At 50.0% G+C, this 22,069-nt stretch overlaps 1 protein-coding gene across 3 annotated transcripts in view; it reads left to right on the forward strand.

Moving 5' to 3' along the window:
* The first annotated feature begins 11,443 nt into the window (after positions 1-11,443).
* The window catches only part of LOC144824974 (ATP-dependent RNA helicase DDX25-like), a 2,510,053-nt gene continuing 2,499,427 nt past the window's right edge, over positions 11,444-22,069 (forward strand). For 2 of the 3 annotated variants that reach the window (XR_013609216.1, XM_078683906.1), the window contains exon 1: positions 11,444-11,663. Coding sequence is in view for 2 of the 3 variants with exons in the window: in XM_078683906.1 (XP_078540032.1) it covers positions 11,589-11,663 (75 nt within the window). In the remaining variant the exon portion in view is untranslated. The remainder of the gene's footprint in view (positions 11,664-22,069) is intronic. The other variant, XM_078683905.1, reaches the window with a different exon arrangement.

Genomic DNA, 22,069 nt, shown 5'->3' on the forward strand with positions numbered 1-22,069 from the left:
TGTTAGCAAATTGTGGTCACTATCAACCCTAGGAATTACAGAGAACATTTTAGCTTTTGCCCAAAATTCCACATTGACTAAGATGTAGTCGATTGTTGTACTTTTCCCTGGTCAATTAAAAGTGTGGGCACCCGGGATATCGGGAAGAAGTCATCCGTTACATGCCCTAAGGGAATTAGTTACAACCAAGTTATGGATCACAAGAGCCAGGGGCGAGAGGCGCTTTTCTGGGTACATGGAGCATTCGTGGATTAACCAAGTCTCATCCTTTTCTGCGGTTACCGTGGGGATCCCCAAAAATTGTTCAAAGTGGCAGTTAAAGTCTGCACCTTGTTGGACCTGGCCCTTTTTGGCAGGTTCACCCCGAAACTTTTTACTTTTTCCTAGCCTGTTTCTGGAACCTGGTGCTGGTGATTTTAGGCCTTTGCGCACTTTTTCACTGTGGTACAGTGCAAAGTGCGTGAGCTCTCTGTGTATGTATGGTGAGTGACCTGCCCTCCCATAGGAATGAATGGGGAATATGTATGCCCATGGTAGTTCCTGATGTGTGGGGAGTGCAGGGTCGAGTTTGGTATGTACAAACTCCTGAGGTTGAATGCTAATGCTGCGCAATGGTATATGCGGCATGATTGTGTCTAATGTAGAAGTGCCACTTTTAGAAGTTGGCATATTTGTGTAATTTGTGTCTGGCGTGTGATTGGCTGAGGCTGGCTGGTGAGCCTGTCTCCAAGAGTCTGGGAGGGTCTGCCCAGGTGGTGAATGGAGTGTTTAGCATGCTGATGTGAGGGGAGGAGTGAGCCTGGGCCTGCTTGTGGATTGACTGTCTGGTCTGAGGGTCCTGAATGAGGCTGGGTTTTCCCCACACAATGCTGGCTCCACCCCCTGGGGTGCGTCTGATGTCCCTAGCCTGGTCAGTGAAAGGAATTCCCTATAACCAGTTCTAGCTGGTTCTCACACTGCCTGCACCCTTTAGACAAAGGATTTTGGGTATAAAAAGGGTGCTGTGACACTCTAAAAATGTTCTTGTTTCTGACTTGAATCCTGCCAGGGGCGTGCTGCTGCTTGGGCTCAGGGGAAGGCTTGTCTCCCTGAGCCCTGCCCAGCCCCTGGACACCTGATGGACTTTCCTGTTCTGGGAGCTGCTGGGCTCCACCTTATGTCCTGAACTGCTGAGGTCCTGGACTCCTGAAGGATTTTGCTGCTTTATTTTGGGCATCTAGCGCTTTGGAGTGTTTTATTTCTCCCCCAGCGCTTGAGAGCGCTTTACTTTTGCTTATAGCGCTGTAAGCGCTTTACTCTGCCCCCAAGCGCTAGTAGCGCTTTTATTTTGCTGCCTCGAGGGTGCCCACCCCTCATCTTGCCGAAGCACCGCTGGTGATGGTGGGAACAGGGCCGCCGCGCTGCCCGCGGCGACCCGGAAGCAGCTTGCAGGCTGGCCAATGACTGCGCTGCCCCGGGAAAAGGGCCGGAAGTCCCGCCCGCCTGCGCCGGCCGGAAGAAGAGAAGTGTGGGCTGTTGGGGGGCTCCCGTGTGCTGAGGGAGCCCCGGGAAAAGAAGAGGAGGTGTGGCCTGTGACGGGGCTCCCGTGTGGGGAGGGAGCCCCGAGAGAGGAAGAGTCACGGCTGCAGGCGCCGGCAGGGCTCCGGTGTCATAGAGAGCCTCGCCAGCATCGCACCGAGAGAGGAGAACGCAGCGCGAAGCTGCTGCCCCGCCGCATGACAACGAGCCGAGACCGGTGAGTATTTCAGTCATGGCTGTGGAGGCCCCCAAAGCACCCAGTGGGGGCTTGCTTGTGCTGGGGGGGGCCGCTCCAACGAAGAGGGGCATTTTGTTATGCAGAGCCCTGGGGCTCACCGGCCACCATTGTTTACAAAGAGCCCAGCGAGGCTCAATGGGGCCAGTCATTTGTATTGAGCCCTGAGAGGCTCGGGGAGACATTTTATTTCTTTAGAGCCCGCAAGGCTCCTCTGAGGGCCAGTCATTTGTTAAAGCCCACGAGAGGCTCCTGAGCATTTCGGCATGTTTCTTTTCAGAGCCCCGTGGCTCCCACGATGGCTATTAGTTGTGCAAGGTCCCTGTGAGGGGCTTGGGGCCCCCTTGGTGTTAAAGAGCCCAAGAGATGCAGATGGCAGTGGGTCGCCCAAGCATTTGGCCATGTGTGATGTCCAGAGCCTGTGTGGCTCCAACGTGCGCAGTTCAGAGCCTGTGGGGCTCCAACAGAGGGCGCAGATTCATTCTAGGGGCTAGTGAGCGCCCTGTTGCAGTTTTGTCTCCAGCTGCCCAGCAATTAGTGGGCAGCTGCACCGTTTAGGCGCAATTGGAGAGAGAGTCCCTGTGTAGGACAGAGGTGGCAGAATGGTGCCAGGCCTGCTACAGCTGCGCAGTACTTAGTGCCAGCTGCAACGTTTAGGTCTTGTGATTGTTCCCAGGTGCCCAGCAAGTAGGGGGCACCTGCAACGTTTAGGTTTTGCGCCGGTGGCACACCCCTGACTGGCGCTGCATTGGCAGCGTGCCCTGACATTCTGGACACAGGGCTCTTTAGTCCCTTTATTAGATGGGGGCTGGTATGTGATTTTATTTAGGCGCAATGTGATTATCTATGTGATGGTAATTGCCTAATGTGAGTTTTGCGCACTGTGATGTGGTGCTAGGAAATGTAATGCATTTAAAATGATTACGCACCTTGATCTTACACCTCTGAATGTTTTTTGGCATCATGTGTTTTTGCGCTATTGAGTTATGGTCTGGCACCTCTGAATGTTTTTATGCATCATGTGTCTCCCTTGATTCTACACCTCTGAATGTTTTTATGCATCATGTGTCTTCCTTGATTTTACACCTCTGAATGTGTTGGTTTATGCATCATGTGTTTTTCCTTCCCTGCACCTCTGAATGTGTTGTTGATCCATCATGTGCCTTGTTATTACACCGCTGAATGTGTTTTGATGCATCATGTGTAATGTGTTCTTGCTGATACCCCTAAGTGTATTTTATTCCTAGGTGGTTGTTCTTTCTAGTACAGGTGGTCCTAGTGAGGTCGTGGTCCCCTGCGTGACATTCTCCTAAGGTGGTTAGGCTTGCGTAGGTGGTACTTACCTGTTACCAGTAGTTACTGGTTGAGTGCTATTCTTGCTAATTTGTGCTACAGTGATTTTCTATCCTTTTATTCTAATTTCTGACAGTATTTCTATTTCTAAAAGTGTTGATTCTGACAGTGGCCCATGTGGCCCTGTCCTGTAAATAATCCCTTGTGAATATTGCCCGTGCCAGTTGGCACAATGTACATGTGTGATTTCTATCTGATGTGTTTTGACAATACAAAAGTTATTTTAATATAACCTTGTGTGGAGTTCCTTTTGTGGTGGGCCTAGGATGTTGTTGCTGTTGTGTGCTGGCGCAAATGCTTTACACATTGCCTCCGAGTTTAGCCATACTGCTCGTGCCAAGCTACCAAGGGGGTGAGCAGGGGTTATCTTGGCGTGTGACTCCCTTGCCCTGACTAGAATGGTGGTTTCTGCCTGGCTTTGGCGTCAGCCTTAGCCTACCAGAAATAGCCAGTTCTAACACACCTATTATTGTGTTATAGGACGGGGGGAAGGAAGAGAGAAGTGCCTCCAGAGCCTCTAGAGTTGATAATCCTAGCTGAAGTGGATTTGGGCGTAAATAAATGTTGATCACTACCAGTACCGAGGCATCCTTAAAGGTAAGTAGAATACAAAGGATGTCTGGACTGTGTGAATCCAGTACCTTGGCCGTGCACCCCAAGTGCACGGCACCCAAATACACAATCCTCCCGATGGTCTTCCCCTGGGACCCTGAACTGCCGCTATGTGATATGACGCAAATCCTATCCTTAAGGGGGGGGGGACAAAAGCCAGGTTTCTTAAAATAGGCATATATCATAATCATCCATCAGAGCTCCCCACTCCGGGATGTTCAGCTTTGCCCTTAACCCTGCTACATTCCACGACCCAATCAATGAGCGGCAGTGCGATACTCGCATGAGAGAGTCCTCCAGAGGTTGCTGTATGTCAAGTGGTATTGGTGGGCTACATTGGTTGGTACCCAACACTCGTCCACCTCCTGGAGAACTCATAATGGGGGATGACAGAGGGGTCGAAATACAGGCCACCAAGGGACTCAGATTTGGTTCCGCAGGCCCCGCCTCACCACTTAAACCTCCCTCAATCGGCCTCTCAGATGGATACATGGCCATTAGGTCAACACCCCTATTTAAAGGGAGTCAATCCACATTACTCAGGGCCCTATATCTATTGCCCACTGGGAGATTGTACTCCAAATCTAGCCCACCATTGAAAGAGTTGGGCTTTACCGCCATTTGTGGATAAAAATACCCCAAGTGGCGGGTGCATATTGTGCCCATGATCTCCGGCCCACCACTGCCTAGGATATATTTGACCACCTCTGTGTCCCTAAAGTTGATAATCACACAGTCACCTCCTATATCTTTGGGTCTAGATCCCAGCCAGCTGACTCTATGTGCAAATAGTATCTCTCCTTGCCCAGGTCCCACTAGTGGTCTATGCCTATTTTGCCCAAAAATAATTTTATTTTTTAGCTCAGGATAAGATTCAGTACTAGATTTATCCAGGGGTGGCACTCCCGTAAGTACCACCATGTATGGCATTGCCTCAGGCGGTAACTGGGGACGGGGAGTGGGTTTTATTGGGCTATCTACCTAGGGTTTCGGAAGAACAGCAGGCGCGGGTCTACTGCCGGCAGACTGCTGCTTCCCAGGGTCTACCGGGGGAGGGAGCGGAACACATGTTGTTGGAGCAGCTACAATTGGAGGTGCAAGGGAACAAATAGAACCACCAGACTTGCATAATACTGGGGTAGATTTTTGGACATGAGCCATAACATGTGATGATTTAGTAGTAGAAGTGCTTTCCCCCAGACCCGTACCCGTGGTGGTGTTCAAGGCAGTCCCAGAGCCCTGTCCCCTAGGTGGATTCCCCTGTGAGCTAGATGGCTGGGGTTTCCCTGTGCATTTGTTGGTAATAAGGGAGAGTATTCTATCTAACCTAGATGACAAAAATTTGATTTGGGAGCTAATGACCTGTTCAATATGGGCCTGCAATCAGTCACTAAATGTGAAACCTAAATAGGAGGGCCAGTAGGGGGGTGAGAAGGAACAGGCTCGGGCTGCGAGCCAGTAGATGGAGGTATTGTGCTTTTAACGTATTTTCTGGTAGGTTTTGTTTTTTTACGTTTGGGGCAGGGCTTAGGGCATGGGTACTCACAAACTTTCTCTTGGGGGCCAAATTTACAGTGTGGTTTGTGTCCGAGGGCCGCACCGGTGGGGGCGGGGTCAGTGAGGGGGGGGGGGCTAGAGCAACAAAAAAACTGACCATGAGGTTGAACACAGGTCCCTGCAGCAGACTCCTTCGTCCACTGAGCTACCAGACCCGGCATACACACCTCTCTCTCTCTCTCTCTCTCTCTCTCTCTCTCTCCCTCTCTCTGACTCCCTCCCTCTATCTATCTCTCTCTGCCTCCCTCCCTCCATTCCTCTATCTCCCTCTCTCCCTCCCCGGTCTCCCTCTGTCTCACTCACTCTGACTGTCTCACTCCCTCTCACTCCCTCTCTTTCCCTATCTCACCCTTATTCTGACTGTCTCACTCCCTCTCCCTCTCTCCTTCCCTCTCCAATCCTCTCCTTCCCTCCCTCACCCTCACTCCCTTTCCCTTCCCCTCACTCTCCTTCCCCTATTCCCCCTCTCCCTCCCTCACTCCCCTTCCCTCACCCTCACTCCCTCCCCTCTCTCCGTCCCTCACTCCCCTTCCCTCTCTCCCTCCCTCACTCCCCTTCCCTCACTCCCCTTCCCTCACTCCCCTTCCCTCACTCCCCTTCCCTCACTCCCGTTCCCTCACTCCCCTTTCCTCACTCCCCTTTCCTCACTCCCCTTCCCTCACTCCCCTTCCCTCACTCACTCCCTAACTCCCCTTCCCTCACTCACTCCCTCATTCCCCTTCCCTCACTCACTCCCTAACTCCCCTTCCCTCACTCACTCCCTAACTCCCCTTCCCTCACTCCCCTTCCCTCACTCCCTCACTCCCCTTCCCTCACTCCCTCCCTCATTCCCCTTCCCTCACTCCCTTCCCTCACTCCCCCACTCCCTCCCACACTCCCCTTCCCTTCCCTCACTCCCCTTCCCTCCCTCCCCTTCCCTCACTCCCCTTCCCTCACTCCCTTCCCTCACTCCCCCTCTCTCCCTCACTCCCCTCTCTCCCTCACTCCCCTTCCCTCACCCCCTCCCTCACCCCCTTTCCTACCTCCCTCACTCCCCTTCCCTCACTCCTTTACTCCCGTCCCTCCTTCACTCCCCTTCCCTCACTCCCTCACTCCCGTCCCTCACCCCCTCCCTCACTCCCCTTCCCTCCCTCCCTCACCTTCCCTCACTCCCCTTCCCTCACTCCCTCCCCTTCCCTCACTCCCTCACTCCCCTTCCCTCACTCCCCTTCCCTCACTCCCCTTCCCTTCCCTCACTCCCTTCCCTCACTCCCGTCCCTTACTCCCTTCCCTCACTCCCGTCCCTTACTCCCTTCCCTCACTCCCCTTCCCTCACTCCCTCCCCTTCCCTCACTCCCCTTCCCTCATTCCCTCACTCCTTCCCTCACTCCCCTTCCCCAACTCCCCTTCCCTCCCTCCCTCCCTCACCTTCCCTCACTCCCCTTCCCTCACTCCCTCACTCCCCTTCCCTCACTCCCTCACTCCCCTTCCCTCACTCCCCTTCCCTTCCCTCACTCCCTTCCCTCACTCCCGTCCCTTACTCCCTTCCCCCTCTCCGTCCCTTACTCCCCTTCCCTCACTCCCCTTCCCTCACTCCCTCCCCTTCGCTCACACCCTCACTCCCTTCCCTCAGTCCCCTTCCCTCAGTCCCCTTACCTCATTCCTTTCCCTCATTCCTTTCCCTCATTCCCTTCCCTCATTCCCTTCCCTCATTCCCTTCCCTCATTCCCTTCCCTCATTCCCCTTCCCTCACTCCCTTCCCTCACTCCCTCACTCCCCTTCCCGCACTCCCTTCCCTCACTCCCTTCCCTCACTCCCTCACTCCCCTTCCCGCACTCCCTTCCCTCACTCCCTTCGCTCATTCCCTTCCCTCATTCCCTTCCCTCACTCCCCTTCCCTCACTCCCTCCCCTTCGCTCACACCCTCACTCCCTTCCCTCAGTCCCCTTCCCTCAGTCCCCTTACCTCATTCCTTTCCCTCATTCCTTTCCCTCATTCCCTTCCCTCATTCCCTTCCCTCATTCCCTTCCCTCATTCCCCTTCCCTCACTCCCTTCCCTCACTCCCTCACTCCCCTTCCCGCACTCCCTTCCCTCACTCCCTTCGCTCATTCCCTTCCCTCATTCCCTTCCCTCATTCCCCTTCCCTCACTCCCTTCCCTCACTCCCTTCCCTCACTCCCCTTCCCGCACTCCCTTCCCTCACTCCCTTCCCTCATTCCCTTCCCTCATTCCCTTCCCTCATTCCCTTCCCTCATTCCCTTCCCTCATTCCCCTTCCCTCACTCCTTTCCTCACTCCCCTTCCCGCACTCCCTTCCCTCATTCCCTTCCCTCATTCCCTTCCCTCATTCCCTTCCCTCATTCCCCTTCCCTCATTCCCCTTCCCTCACTCCCTTCCCTCACTCCCTTCCCTCACACCCCTTCCCTCACTCCTTCACTCCCTCACTCCCCTTCCCTCACTCCCTCCCCCTTATTCCCTCCTTCCCTCACTCCCCCTTCCCTCACTCCCTTCCCTCACTCCCCCTTCCCTCACTCCCTTCCCTCACTCCCTTCCCTCACTCCCTTCCTTCCCTCACTCCCTTCCCTCACTCCCCTTCCCTCACTCCCCTTCCCTCACTCCCTCACTTCCCTTCCCTCACTCCCTCACTCCCCTTCCCTCACTCCCTCCCTCATTCCCCTTCCCTCACTCTTTTCCTCACTCCCCTTCCCGCACTCCCTTCCCTCATTCCCTTCCCTCATTCCCTTCCCTCATTCCCCTTCCCTCATTCCCCTTCCCTCACTCCCTTCCCTCACTCCCTTCCCTCACACCCCTTCCCTCACACCCCTTCCCTCACTCCTTCACTCCCTCACTCCCCTTCCCTCACTCCCTCCCCCTGATTCCCTCCTTCCCTCACTCCCCCTTCCCTCACTCCCTTCCCTCACTCCCCCTTCCCTCACTCCCTTCCCTCACTCCCTTCCCTCACTCCCTTCCCTCACTCCCTTCCTTCCCTCACTCCCTTCCTTCCCTCACTCCCCTTCCCTCACTCCCCTTCCCTCACTCCCTCACTTCCCTTCCCTCACTCCCTCACTCCCCTTCCCTCACTCCCTCCCTCATTCCCCTTCCCTCACTCCCCTTCCCTCACTGTGCCTCCCGCACTCCGTCGCCCTCATCCCTCTATCGCCCTCCTCCCTCTGTCTCTGTGTCTCCCTTTTTCTGTCTCCATTTCTCTGTCTCCATTTCCCTCCCTCTGTCTCTGTCCCTCTACCTCCCTCTGTCACCCCACCCTGCCTGTGTCACCCGGGCTGAGACAGCTTCCTCAGCCTGCTTTCCCAGCGCGCACAGACACACAGCCCCACCCGAGCATTTCACAGGTCTTCAAAAAGACCATCTGCTTGTGAATGGGGCATTGCTGTATTTCACACCCTCTTGGCGCCCCTGCAGCTCCACTCTGGCTTCGCCGGAATAAATTGCCTGGCCCCCACAGAGCAGCAGAGTGTTTGCAGACAGTCTTTGTAAACACGGGTACTATGTCTCATGGTCCGCGGGCCGCCACGGAAGGCTTGCCGGGCCGCTGCTGGCCCGCGGGCCGTACTATGAGTACCCGTGGCTTAGGGTCACTTCTTTCTACTAGGTGTAGAGTAAGCGGAGAGGTCGGGGCAGAGACAGACGCTTCCGGTGGAATCTTGGCACAAGGTAGCTCGAAAAATGAGGGCATTAAAAGTGAAGAAGATTCAAAGGGATTAGCTATAGCTGTGGAGACATCCTCATCTAGCTGAGGGAGGGCCAATGCGGGAGTGGTGGATAAACGCCTTTCCGTATTTTCAATGGCCGTTGCTACTGCTCCTATAGTTTTTTTGAGCATTATATCAATAGCTGTGAGGCTCGGGAGTGGTTGGTTCATGGCTGCTAATTGCCTGGTCATAGGACGTGTAGTAGAGGACTTGGTGTTTTTCCCCATACTATTCATAACATAAACAAAAATGCCTCTATCCCTGCTAAACCTAAGTTTTAAAACAGATTGGGCTATAAGGATAATATGGTTAAAAAGAAATATTTTCTTAGTAAGACCCACTCATGCACAAGGCCTACTACAGAAAACAAACTGACTGTTGAAGAAAGAGTTTAAAATGTGAGCACAAGGGCAACCAACAGACAAGCAAACCCCCCTGCAGCCAAATGCAGCAGTCCGAATTTAAAGTTCTTACTGTCCATTGGTTAGAACGTCAGAGAGGTGGCCCAGCCCGGCCTCAACTGGCCTCGGGAGGCCACAGACGGCCCGCCCTTTGCCCGGGCTTCGCCCAGCGCCCGCCCGCGTCCCGGGAACTATAACTACTTATAAAGAAGGTGGGGGCGGGGCAAAGCGGGGGCCGCGAGGAGCTAAGAGGAGGCTGGATGCGGGAGGCGGGGCCGTCAACTCGCCCACAGGTGTGCTGTTCCCGTGGGCTCCTGGTCCGTGGATTCCTCCCCTGGGCTGGTGACGTGGTTCTCCTTCTTCGTTAGGGGGGGGAGGTCAGCGTGTCCCCCTGCTGCTGCCCTCTCCACGCAATCTGTCCCACACAACAAACTGCTTCCTCGAGCGCCTCCCGCGAAGCGGGAGCCGCGAGGAGCTAAGAGGAGGCTGGATGCGGGAGGCGGGGCCGTCAACTCGCCCACAGGTGTGCTGTTCCTGGGGGCTCCTGGTCCGTGGAGTCCTCCCCTGGGCTGGTGATGCGGTTCTCCTTCTCTGTTAGGGGGGGAAGCTCAGCGCGTCCCCCTGCTGCTGCCCTCTCCACGCAATCTGTCCTACACTACAAACTGCTTCCTCGAGCGGCCCCCGCGAAGCAGGGGCTGCGAGGAGCTAAGAGGAGGCTGGATGCGGGAGGCGGGGCCGTCAACTCTCCCACAGGTGTGCTGTTCCCGGGGGCTCCTGGTCCGTGGAGTCCTCCCCTGGGCTGGTGACGCGGTTCTCCTTCTCCGTTAGGGGGGGGAAGGTCAGCGTGTCCCCCTGCTGCTGCCCTCTCCACGTAATCTGTCCCACACAACAAACTGCTTTCTCGAGCGGCCCCCCCATTGCAGTGGCAGGTCTGAGAACCCTTTGAACAGCTGCTTGTGTGGGTGACACAATCAGTGCTGCAGGCCCACTAGCAGCATTTGATGTGCAGGCCCTGGCACTCTCAGTGGAGTTTACAGGGGACTTAATAGTAAATCAAATATACCAATCATGAAAACACCAAGCCATAATAAAATTTACACTAGGAGCACTTGCACTACAGCAGTGAGAAAGTGTGCAGAGACACTAAACCAGCAAAAACAGTGTCAAAACCGGGAGGTCAGAAATCAAAAAGACAGGGGAAACAAGCCAAAAAATGCCAGGTCTAATAGTCATACTGTTCTTACAGCTCATATTTTGTGAATAAATATTTTATTTAAAAGGTCTGGCACTGTATTCCAGACAGCAGGCAGGCAGTACAGAGCACACTAGCAGGAAGCGCTGTGCTCATTGCATGAACATAGCCCTTTGTTGAGCGTGCCTCCCCAAGGTGGTGCGGGTGTTATAAATGCATGACCAATGCATTTTAGTGCCTGTGATGTGGAAGCTACAAGGGCGGACTGGTCATAGTGGGCATTAGGCATTTCCTTGGGATGGTGGAAGGGTGGGGGCCGGTTTTGCAGTGGTAGGGGCCGATTTTGTTACTGGGGGTGTTTTGCAGGAGTGCTGTAGTTGCGATTCCCATCAACAAAAGCAGTGCTTCACACCTGCCCCCCAGGGAGGGGCGGCTGGTCCGACAAAATTGTCAGGGCAACATTGGGCTCCCAGCCTGGGGCCTGGACAATACACTCAAATGTATGTCTAACCCCTGATGCGTGGTTCTTGGCCGATCTGTCAATCAACAGTACTTCCTGTAACGTAATTTCCTGGGATTTCACATGGTATGCAAATTAGGTAGGCCTCACATAATTCTTTTCCGCACAATGTGTAAAAACACTCAAAAAGAAAACAACGCATAGAACTATTTTCAATTACTCTTTTTTGACCTCGGCGAATATCATTGAGAACGCGCGATTATTTTAAATCTCGGTAAAAAAGTGGATAATCTTAGAGAGGTTTTTAATGCTTAGTATTTCCCTAATTCAAGTATCATCGGGTAGGGCCACTCGCTCCCGTTGTTAACTCTATAAACTATACACAAAGCTGCGTGCGTGCGTAAATGGCTACTGACTGAGAAAGGGCGGGGCATTAGCAAGGTATTCGACGGTGGTGCTTGGTGGGAGCGCGCGTTTGCGTAATTTGAAGACGGCGACGCTGCAAGTTTGGAACTAATAGGGAGTAGTGAAGGAAGTTCGAACGAGGGCTCTAGAAGTGTGTGTGCCAGGACCATGGCATCCCCTCTTTGGAAAAGTAGCCTTATTAGCACGGAGCCCAGCGGCGTACAAAACGACAGCGTGCTTCCGGTGAGTACTTGGAAGTGTCCTCCTGAGATAGCGTGTTTCCAGTTCAACAGCGTGTTTCCAGTTCAACGTGAGAGTAGCTCAGCCAGGGTAGCAGTTTGATGAAATCCAATATTTTTTAGTCTTGGTTACATAACGGTCCAAACAGGATTACACATCTCTGACTCTGCATACAATGAGAATCTGTACTTGATGAGCTAATTGCGCAAAGAACTGAGGAACGTGACGTAGTTGTGGGACTCTTACCGCCAAGCTGAGACCTGTGTCCAGACGCTGAAGTGGAACTGAAAAGGTAGTGGAGTTATGATGGTTTGATGGAGGATGGGGTGAATGTGGGGTGGATTTTTGGTGTGGATAAGTTGGTTTATAACCCGAGCATAAACAAATGCTTTTGACTTGTTAGTAAGGGCCATTTGTATTGATGTAAAAGTAATTAATGACTCGCCCCTCACTAGGTTATGGGGCCTAGTTCGATTTCTAAGTTGAGTTGCAATCTTAGAGATGAACCATTCGTGCATGTCCATTTATTTGTTGCGAGTTTACATTAAAAGCATAGCCTGTATAATAATTGTAATCTGGAGCATAAAATGAAATAGGAACACACATAGAAGCCTACTATGAAGTTCTATATCAAGAAGTGGAGATATTGCTTTAGAATATTTACACCTAAAGTTAGTTTATAATAGGAACTCATAAAGCAGCGGCTCTTAACATGTGGGCCGGACCCCTTGCGGTCTGCGATGCCTACTCGGGATCCTCGACTATTTAAACAAGCATTTACAATGCAACGGTTTCGCCTTTGCAAAAGTTAGAGCTATTTGCATTGTAAATGACAACATTTTTATTTATGTGTTGGTTTGGAACACAGATCAATAAATGGCATTGTCATTTACAATGCCAATAGCTTAATCTCTCGCAAATGCCCCACACACACACCCCCCCCACACACACACACCCACACAGAGCCCCCCACACACACCCGCACAGACCCCCCCACTATGCTGCCACTGAATGAACTATCCTGGGTTTTGATCATTTGAGGCCCCATCAAGATAAAGGATCTGGGTGTCCAGTTCACATTAAACGAGTAAGGTCAATAACATGACGTGTAGGGGATCGGTTCTGGAGGTACAGATGCCAGTCACAACTACTTTAATCAGTGTGCGCCAAGACAACGTGAGTTATGAATATACACAGCAGCAAAATACTAGTGAACCAATAGCGAGTAGGGTTGCTCGGTGAATGCAACAAGAATTCAGATCACATAGGGTTACAAGCAATGCTGGGGGCAAGGGGAGCCTCAGCGCTGGCAGTTGCCACCCCTGAGGCTTGGCGGAGCTGCAGGCTGACTCAAAGGACTTAGGTGCAAAAAGCAACCACAAGTAAAAGCCCATAGGGGACTTCATGCCAATACCACAAAGTCCTTAAAGCAGGGCCCTGGGATACAAGCGACGGTGCCCAGTTATCCCAAATGGCAGTTGTAAGCCTGAGCGACTGGGTGCTTCCTTGTAACACTCCGCCTCTGCACAGGGTTTTTTCCCCCTGGACTATGGGGTCCAGATGTGGGGTGCATTACTGTACCAAATAAACCTAAAATATAATTTTGTCAAAACAAAACTACTGTGATACTTACTAGTCACATGTGTGGACTTTTCCTTTGCATGCACTTATTCAGTAATTTAGTTCATGTGTGTGCATGGCTATGGAATATCTGTGCTATGCTCTAAACAATATGGTACAGCGCTCTGTCCACACCCATCAACCTCTCAATCCCTTAAGAATCCACACAGTGATGCATCACGAACACCACTTATCACAAATCTAAACAAAACAAATCAGACTGTGGCCTATGTCGGAAACCGTGCAATCGTCTGGAGTCACCTCTGGGCTAAGCAATGCCATACAAACGGCAGACAACTACAACCTACTGAGTCCTGCTGTGAAGGGATATTTCCAGGAAGTCCTGACAACTGGATGCCGAACACATGGGAATTAGTGCTGTGCAATCAGAGCATGTTCTGTTCCTTTGTATGACTAACTCACGCCATAGACTGGCCAGATTTAGCAGCTACTCTAAGCCAGTTCTTCGCGCGCCCTTCCCACGCTCACCGAGGCAAGGGCAGTGCACAGCTAAAGCGTCGGAAGGCACCACTCCCGGAGCCTTCTCCACAGGGCGGGCACGCCCCGATAGTGCACTAATTCCAGGCTTGTTCTAAGAATATCCACTCTGCAGTAATGTCCGACTAAAAACAGGAACACCGTGCAACGAGACGCGAAGGTAAACGAGGCCTTCCGGATTCCGAAGAGGGAGGAGGGAGGTGATTAGCATGGACACTAGGAAGAAACTGGCAGAAGCAGGAAAAGCACAGGGTGCTGAGAAAGAAATAGCTTGGTGACATGACGTAAACTGGGTAAGGGAGAGGGGGCCGACAGGGATTGGCAGAAAGCGAGAACATGCAAAGAAGAAGGACATTTGAATAGGCAAGCACCGCGTATGTCTAGGTATTTCTAAAGCACACACCTCACTAGAGCACAACGAAGAGATGAACACGGCTGGGGCCCAGAGTCAAGGCTGAGGGACATTTCCCAGGAGGCAGGGTGTTTGGAGATGGTGGACCCAAAGCTGTGACAATGAATTGCAGAATTTCGGTGCCGGTTTGGATATTGAAGGGAATGTTCCAGATCCTCTCAGCTCAGATGAAGGTCTGCTTCAGGTTTTTTATTTTGCAGTAAGCAAATACGTGGTGCCAGAAGTAGATCGCCACAACAGAGGCTCATAACGAACAAAGAAATACTTTGTGGAAAGAATAAGTGAACTTCTAGAACGAAGTAGGTGTGGCAATCTGAAAAAGCGAGGGTTCTTGCTGAACTCCTACACCATAGTGAATGGTGTTCTTCTGAAGGCACATTGTTGAAAGCGAAACACAAACAAGTCAGGTCCCGGGCCGGCAGCCAAGCACAGCGCTGCCCGGGGAATGACGTCACGGGGGTGTCCCGGGCCGGCAACCAATCACAGCGCGGCCCGGGACACACGGCATCAAGGGGCGGGACTTAAAAAAAGTCAGAAACGCCCACGATTCGCGTTCTGACCGGGAGAAAGTGATTGACGCTGATGTCTTCCAATGGTTAGCCTCCATTTATGGAGCTAGCCAATGGAAGACCGAGGCGGAACCAAAGCCCCATATTTAGGACATAAGATTTCGCCGTGGGCGGAGCAACTGCTACGCAGTTGCTACGGCCAGGGCGAAACCTAAAAATTAAATAATATTAGCAGATTATTAAAGTGTCTATCAATATAGCCGCCCAATATAACACGGACAATTTTCAAATGTTCTGTAAATGTCAAGTAATTTGAAATTGTAGGCTAAAAATTAAGTTGGTGTACTCCTATTTTTGTGGGAGTAGTGCAGATACTTCAAACCGAATATAGTTTGGATATTGGTTGGCCTCACTTGAATGAAGAAAAGGTCCAACCCTCTCATTAATGTAATGAATTTTTAAAATAGATTTGTTGCGAATTTGATGAATTCTTATTTTGTGGTTCAAATCATTAAAATTGCTTTGGTAGAGAACCCTGGATCCCAATAGTGCCTCCGTGTGGTGTCCCAGGGTAACAATAATGATGGTCCAGTGAAGTGAAACAAGAACCACTGTCTTAATCTATATGCCTGGGTTGACCCATGCAGGCAAAGACAACTGTCTATTACACAAAAAATATGACCTTGTGGCTAGTATTTATCGCAAATTTTTTTTAAAATTGATTTAAAAAAAATTGTCCGCATGCCCAAGTGACCTGAGAGTGTGCTTTAAAAAATTAACCAATGCAGGTGACAAGATCTGTTCAATAGACTTTTTGTAGACCATGTCTTATACATTTTTGTCTTCAGTAGAAAGTGATGATTGCACTTAGAAATGAATCCAAACAGTATTTTAAAACCATTATTGGTAGTTTTTTAATATTTAATTTTAAGTGAAACAAAGAGAAACCCAATTCAAACAGTCAGTTTCCAATTTCACAAAATGCAAGCAATAATGTAGCATAACATAATTGATGCCTACATGTTGTAACACCATAGTGTTTAGTTAGTTATTGCATCGTTGCATCATTATATACCTCCAGATAAGTTTACCCCAAGTGCACTCCCTGTCCAGTGCTCACTTTGTATGTATCATTGTTTGGTGAACTTCTGTCATGGCTCATATACTCAAAGTTGGCAAAGGCAATAGTAATGAAATTTGTTTGTTGTCCGAATTGGGTGTGCATAGGCAGTGCAGACATCATATATGGTGTAATAAAGCACAGACGGGCATCTAAAAAAAGACCTACTTTGTTTTCTGTAGTTTTTCGTATGCTTTTCACATTGCTCACTCCCTAATGCTTTTTGTTTGATGATTAACGTGGCCACCAGGGCATATTGGTAACATAAAAAAGAATTTAGAATACAGCTCCAGGATGGCTATTATGGTTATAATCAGTTGACAAGTGGGGCAGCACCCCTTGAGGAGCGAACATTGAAATAGGCATCAGAAAAATGGATGTACAGAAAATAACGCACCACATACAAACATCCCACATACAAACGGGTGTCTTGTGTTCAAAACCAGTGCTTAATTCCACTAGAGGCCACTACAGCTTGCACTGCCCACTGACCCTGAGGATGCTACAAAAGGCCAGTGCCAGTGAAACCTACTAACCATCGCATGCAAATACATCTTGTCAGTTTCGACTGACACCACTTTCCCTTCCTGGGATCATGAACCTCCTGCTTCTGTTGGTGCTAAATATTCGATTGTTTGTGTCTAAACGTAGGTGATCACATGTATTCCTCATCGTACTCAATGTTCATTGTTTATTTTTTTTCTCCTCATTTTGACTAATCCATGTCACCCAAAGTCCTGAGGAAGGCTTGGATGCGGTATTGATTTAAAATATATTGAATTTTCAAACCCTCTGCCGGTGTGTTCTAAAACCTAGTGTCACTGTGTGGTGGACTATCGGAAATAAGTAACTGGTGCTGAGCACCAGTAGTTACAAGACACATTAAGGAGGGTATTCTGTAAAACAAGACCAATTCTTGCAGTGGGTTTTGAATCAGTCCATTGCTTATAATTGACTGGTTTTCTTGTCATTTTTATTTTGTTGCATCTAATTTATTTCCCTCCTATTCTTGTGTTGGTCCCTCCACTGTAGCATACCTTCTTTGCCATCCTTGTAATTGGATGACTTCTATCATTCCTTGGCTCCTCACCAGAGAGCTACCTTTTTTGTTTGTTTTCAGCATTCTGTGGGAGTACATGGGTTTTCTTGTTTCCTTCTTCCTGTGCAGCTTCCCTTTGCAACCACCCCATACACATTTTGTGTTGCATTATGGCACTTGTGTGTTTCTCCTGCCTGCTATTTTTCTTCTTTTTTGTTTTCCTTTTTCCATCTTTGTTTATTAAACTTAGGTAGTCGTATAGTAGATGTTAATAATAACCACAATGAGGAAAGCAAACTAATTTTTGAATTCTTGTGCAACCAATTTTTTAATTATTCTTCAACATTCAGTTTTAATCATCCTTGACCCATTACAGTTCTTAACCATTTTCATCCATAATACTCCCATCCTACCTGGATCTGTTGCCTCGACTAGAAGGCGAGGTGCAAATACCGCCACTATGAGCATTCCATTTTCCCCATATACGCTCCCCACTTTCAGGACCACCCCCTGATTTCATAGACCACCCTTTATGCTAAAATACACCAGTCCATACCTCGTTCCCACTCCTCTAACGTTGGCATCTCCACTTCCAGGCTATGTCTTGTTTTGCAAATATCGGTCCCTGGGCGAGCCAGAGTTGATTCATGCAAGTCATATCTGTTGCCTCCCACACAATGAGAAGACCTAGTTTAGGCAGCGGATGAAGTACCCCACCAAAAACACCTTACATCAGACACCACCGCCTCCCAATAATGTTCGGTAGCCAGTCATTCCCCATTGTGTATGGTAGAATGTACCCTCCTACTTGCAAAGCCTTTTACACATTGCGTCATCCCTTCTTCCCATTTTGACCAGGGTGCCACAGGAAAAATATGATCTATGGAATAATTTAGTATTGGTCTCAGTCGCGATGTTATGGCTACTTACCGTGGGGAGGGGAGCGCTTTCTGCAAGTCCTTGTTTTTCTAGGTTTCCTAAGTTTACCTGCCAAAGTTCACAAATTCGTGAAAGGGGGTCAGATAGGTTATTGATTATTTCTTGGTTTTCCATGGAGCTGGCCCTTAGGCTCCTAACAGACTACATGGACCGATCTTCCAGCGGAGAGCCCACTTTATGTTCTTTTTAAACCCCAGTCCCTACTTCTCCTGTCTCAGCTTAAACTTGACCCCCCCCCCACCTGCTAATTCATTATACTCTCATACCTTCATGTCACCTTTTGGATAAACTTTTTTTTTTTGGAGTTTCTGGCAGCTTAAGTTTGCTATTTGTCCAGGGAGAATGAATGTCGATAACTGCAGATGCTTAAGCTCCTACTTATGGAGATATACATTTTGCAGGCCTGGGTGAAAGACCATGCCTTGCTGCTGCAAAAGATTATCCTCTAAGCAGCAGCCTGACCAGAGGACCAATGATTCTACCCAGAAGTTCTGGATAGCGCACTCTCCTGGCCCAAACTTGAGACACTAGGATGATTTGGGCCTGGTCATTCCCATGTACTTCAGAACATACAGGAGTCTGTACTCCACTCTAGGTGGAATGTGTCCCTGTGAGACGGCATTTTTTTGGGGGTAATTTTAACTCCGAAAACTGATGACTTTGTGCGTTCTCAGCAGTGATGAAAATGTTGAGCCAGGGTTCTCCCTATCACTCAAAGACTTCGTAGGCCACCTCCGGGTGTGACTGTCATTTGTGATCCTCTAGGCGTCGTTGGCGGAGTTCATCCATTGTGGTGTTTAAAAATCCCACCACGTGTGAGAAGTTAGCCTGGCATATGATGTCCTCTATTTTAGTGGGCTCCTTGTACCAGTCTTTCACCCTTATTGATGGTGGTTGTAAAGTCAACCTTATGGACAAGCTATCCTAGTGGTAGCATGGACCAGCAGTCTTAGGCTAAGACTTCAGAGAGCATGTGAAGCAAGCTGTTTTACCAATTATAATCCCTTGAATACCAAATGAAAGGACACCACACAAGGTATACATCAAATATATATGTATTTATTCTAAACACAACCTCTATGCACTCTTTATGAGGTCAGAGGTAAAAGTACATCACACGTTACTCAATTGGCATACGAAAAGTTGCACAAATACAGTTATGCCCTTGGGGCTTCACAAACCATATACTAAAGCAGTGGTATAAGAACCACGTGCGTGTTATACAGCAGGCCTAGGGCCTGTAGAATCGCTGGGGCTACACTAAACAACCAAAGGTTAGGCCAGAGGAAAAGTGTCCGGGTGGATCCAAGGGTGGATCGGTGAAGTGAAGAACCTGAAAGCAGAGGGGACCGAGTCCGGGTCACTAGCCAGTGACCAGGAAGGAACCAGGCAATGTTGCGTGCTTGAAGGTGAAGAAGGTGAGTTGATCTCTTCAGCCACGAGGTCCAGGAGTCATCAACGATGACCAGGAGCTGGATACGAGCTGTCCCATGATGGATCTAGTTGACTGCGGAATCTGTATCCGGATTGGACCCAATAAGCCTTGGCAACCGCAACCCATGCAGGATGACAAGATTGGCTCTGTTGCAGACCAGCGAGGTCTGTGGCGCTTCTCCTTTGAAGGGAAGCCTGAGCAAGTCTGGAGCAACCAGGAAAGCAGTTTAGTTAAAAAAGAAAGTATTCAGGGGGCTCACTAGCCAACGGGCAAGGACCTAGGGAGACGCGTCAAGCTGAAATACAGGAGCAGGCCCCACGCGGCACTCGTGGAGGGCTGAGCTTTGGTGCAAATGGTCCTCGGGTCTGGGGCTTCTCGTACCCCAATGCACAACTGCGAGGGTACCTGGGTCGTCGAGCAGTTAGCAAAATGCAGGATGTCCAGGGTGTCCGGTCCCACGTCTCTCGTGTCCGCCACGGGTCTCAGCTTTGCTGTGGATGTGGGTCGGAGTTGGAGAAGTCTGAGAGTCCAGTTCCTGTGTTGCTGAGTCTTCGGGTTCCAGTGGGAGCATCGACAAAGCAGACCGGCAAGTTACTGGTGGTGCCTGTTTGCACAGGGTGGCCACTCCTTGACCACAAGGGATATGTCTTCCGCCTTCTAGTCAGGATAGAATGTCGAAGGTCCAAGAGTTCTGTATCCAATTTTCTTTCCAGGATAATCTAAAGTCCTGGGGACACAGCTCCTATACTTATAGTAAGCTAAGGGTCTGGATTACCTGCCTAGGTCCCTCCTATGGGTAGACCTGAGAAGGTGGTGGTAACAACCCTTTCCCTTTGTCCAGTGTCGTGCCAGAGCTGGGGCTGGAGTGCCCCACCAACTGGTTTGAACCGGGCTATGCAGTCAGCACCTTGTGTGCCCCAGGCAATGTCTAGATGCATTCACTGAATGCAGCCCTCCCTGCCCCAATACACATAACCCCTGTCTGGAGAGGTGCTGGCACCTCCCTGGACAGGAAACCTATTGTCCAGGCCGCCCTTGCTGGAGTTTCCCCCAGCGCCAGGTGGTCAGACTCGTGTCTGTGGCAGCAGCATCCATTTTGTGATGCTGAGGCTTTGTTTAACTTTAACCGGGTAAAGCAGTAACCTAAATGTCTTTTCCCTCTAGAAGGGTGGAATGCTGCCCCCGTCGCCAGAATTGGCAGGGGGGTAGTATTCCAAAGTGTTTGACACCTTACACAACATGTTTTGCTAAAACCAAACCAAAGTTAGCATTAACTGCGAGGATTATAATGCATTTAAGATTATATGGTATGGCTATATCATAGAACAGCTATAAGGTGATGGTTCCGAAAGCTGCAGAGGGGCTCAGCTCATGCTAGGGCACCTCTCACACAAAACCAAGCACTCTGCCTCCAGGATTGTTGAGGCCTACCTTAGGAGTGGCTTATAGGTGTACATGTGTCTATATGTAAAGGTAGATATTTATTTTTATTTTATTGAATTTATATTGCGCACAGCTACCCATAAAGGGTTTCCCGGCGCCAGGGACAGCCTAAAGAAGAAAGATAGGTAGTTGCTGAAACAGGAAAAGCAGAAGCATTTGACCAACTAAAACAGAAAAGTTTTTAGCTTTTTGCGAAAAGCCAGAAGATTGGTCTCCGTTTTGAGCGTCAACGGAAGAGCATTCCACATCTTCGGCCCCAAATGGGCAAAAGAGCGGCCTCCCATTTTTGTCAAGCGAATTCTAGGAATTACAAAATTGGCTTGATTTGATGACCTAAGGGGACGATTTGGCTGGTATAGCCGGACAAGATTGTGCAAGTATGTGGGAGCGGAACCCTGACGGATTTTAAACATAAGGCACAAAGTTTTAAAAGCTACACGGTCAGCAATTTTTAACCAATGAAGGTCACATAGGGCTTGTGTTGCAGACATTCTGCGTGGAACATTGCACAGAAGGCGGGCAGCTGAGTTCTGCACAACCTGGAGTATATTCCTTGTAGCTCTATCAGCTCCCAGATAGAGCACATTGCCGTAGTCAATACGGGACATTACAAGAGCCTGGACAACAGTTCGACGAGTAGACTCAGGCAGCATCCATAGGATCTTCTGCAACCAGCGTAGAGTATTAAAGCAGATTGCAGCGACCTTAGTTGCTTGTTGACGCATCGAGAGTTTCTCGTCGATTAGAAAGCCGAGGTTACGAACAACTGGCACGGGGGTAGGCAGTGGACCCATGTCACTAGGCCAGTGTCTAGAGCCCCACAGATCTTTATGTTTGCCAAGTACGATAACCTCGGTCTTATCACCATTGAGTTTTAGCAGGTTAACCTGCATCCAGGCTGCAACCCGAGAAAGGCTGATTTTAAGGGCAGAGGTGTCCTGAGACCTACTGTCAGACAGGGAGAACACGATCTGCGTGTCGTCTGCATAGGAATAAATAGACAGACCGGCGTCCTCTACAATCGTGGCAAGGGGTCTGATGTAAATATTGAACAACAAAGGGCTCAATATAGACCCCTGCGGAACGCCATAAGCAGATGAGCAGATCGCCGATTCAGCTTTGGTTGAAAATACCTGAAAGGTACGCTCATTAAGAAATGAAGCCACCCAGGCAAGCGCAGATCCTGCAACACCAAGGGAGTGAAGGGACTCTAGAAGAATGGAATGCGACACGGTATCAAAAGCCGCGCTTAAATCCAATAGTATAAGCGCAAAGGTCTCACCACTATCAATACCGTGTCGGAGTCGCTCAGTCACCCCCAGGAGTGCGGATTCGGTGGAATAATTGGCGCGAAAGCCTGATTGGGATGGATGGAGATATCCCGTATTTTCAAC

This window comes from Lissotriton helveticus, chromosome 3_1 (genome assembly GCF_964261635.1).
Source record: "Lissotriton helveticus chromosome 3_1, aLisHel1.1, whole genome shotgun sequence".
Classification (NCBI taxonomy): Eukaryota; Metazoa; Chordata; class Amphibia; order Caudata; family Salamandridae; genus Lissotriton; species Lissotriton helveticus.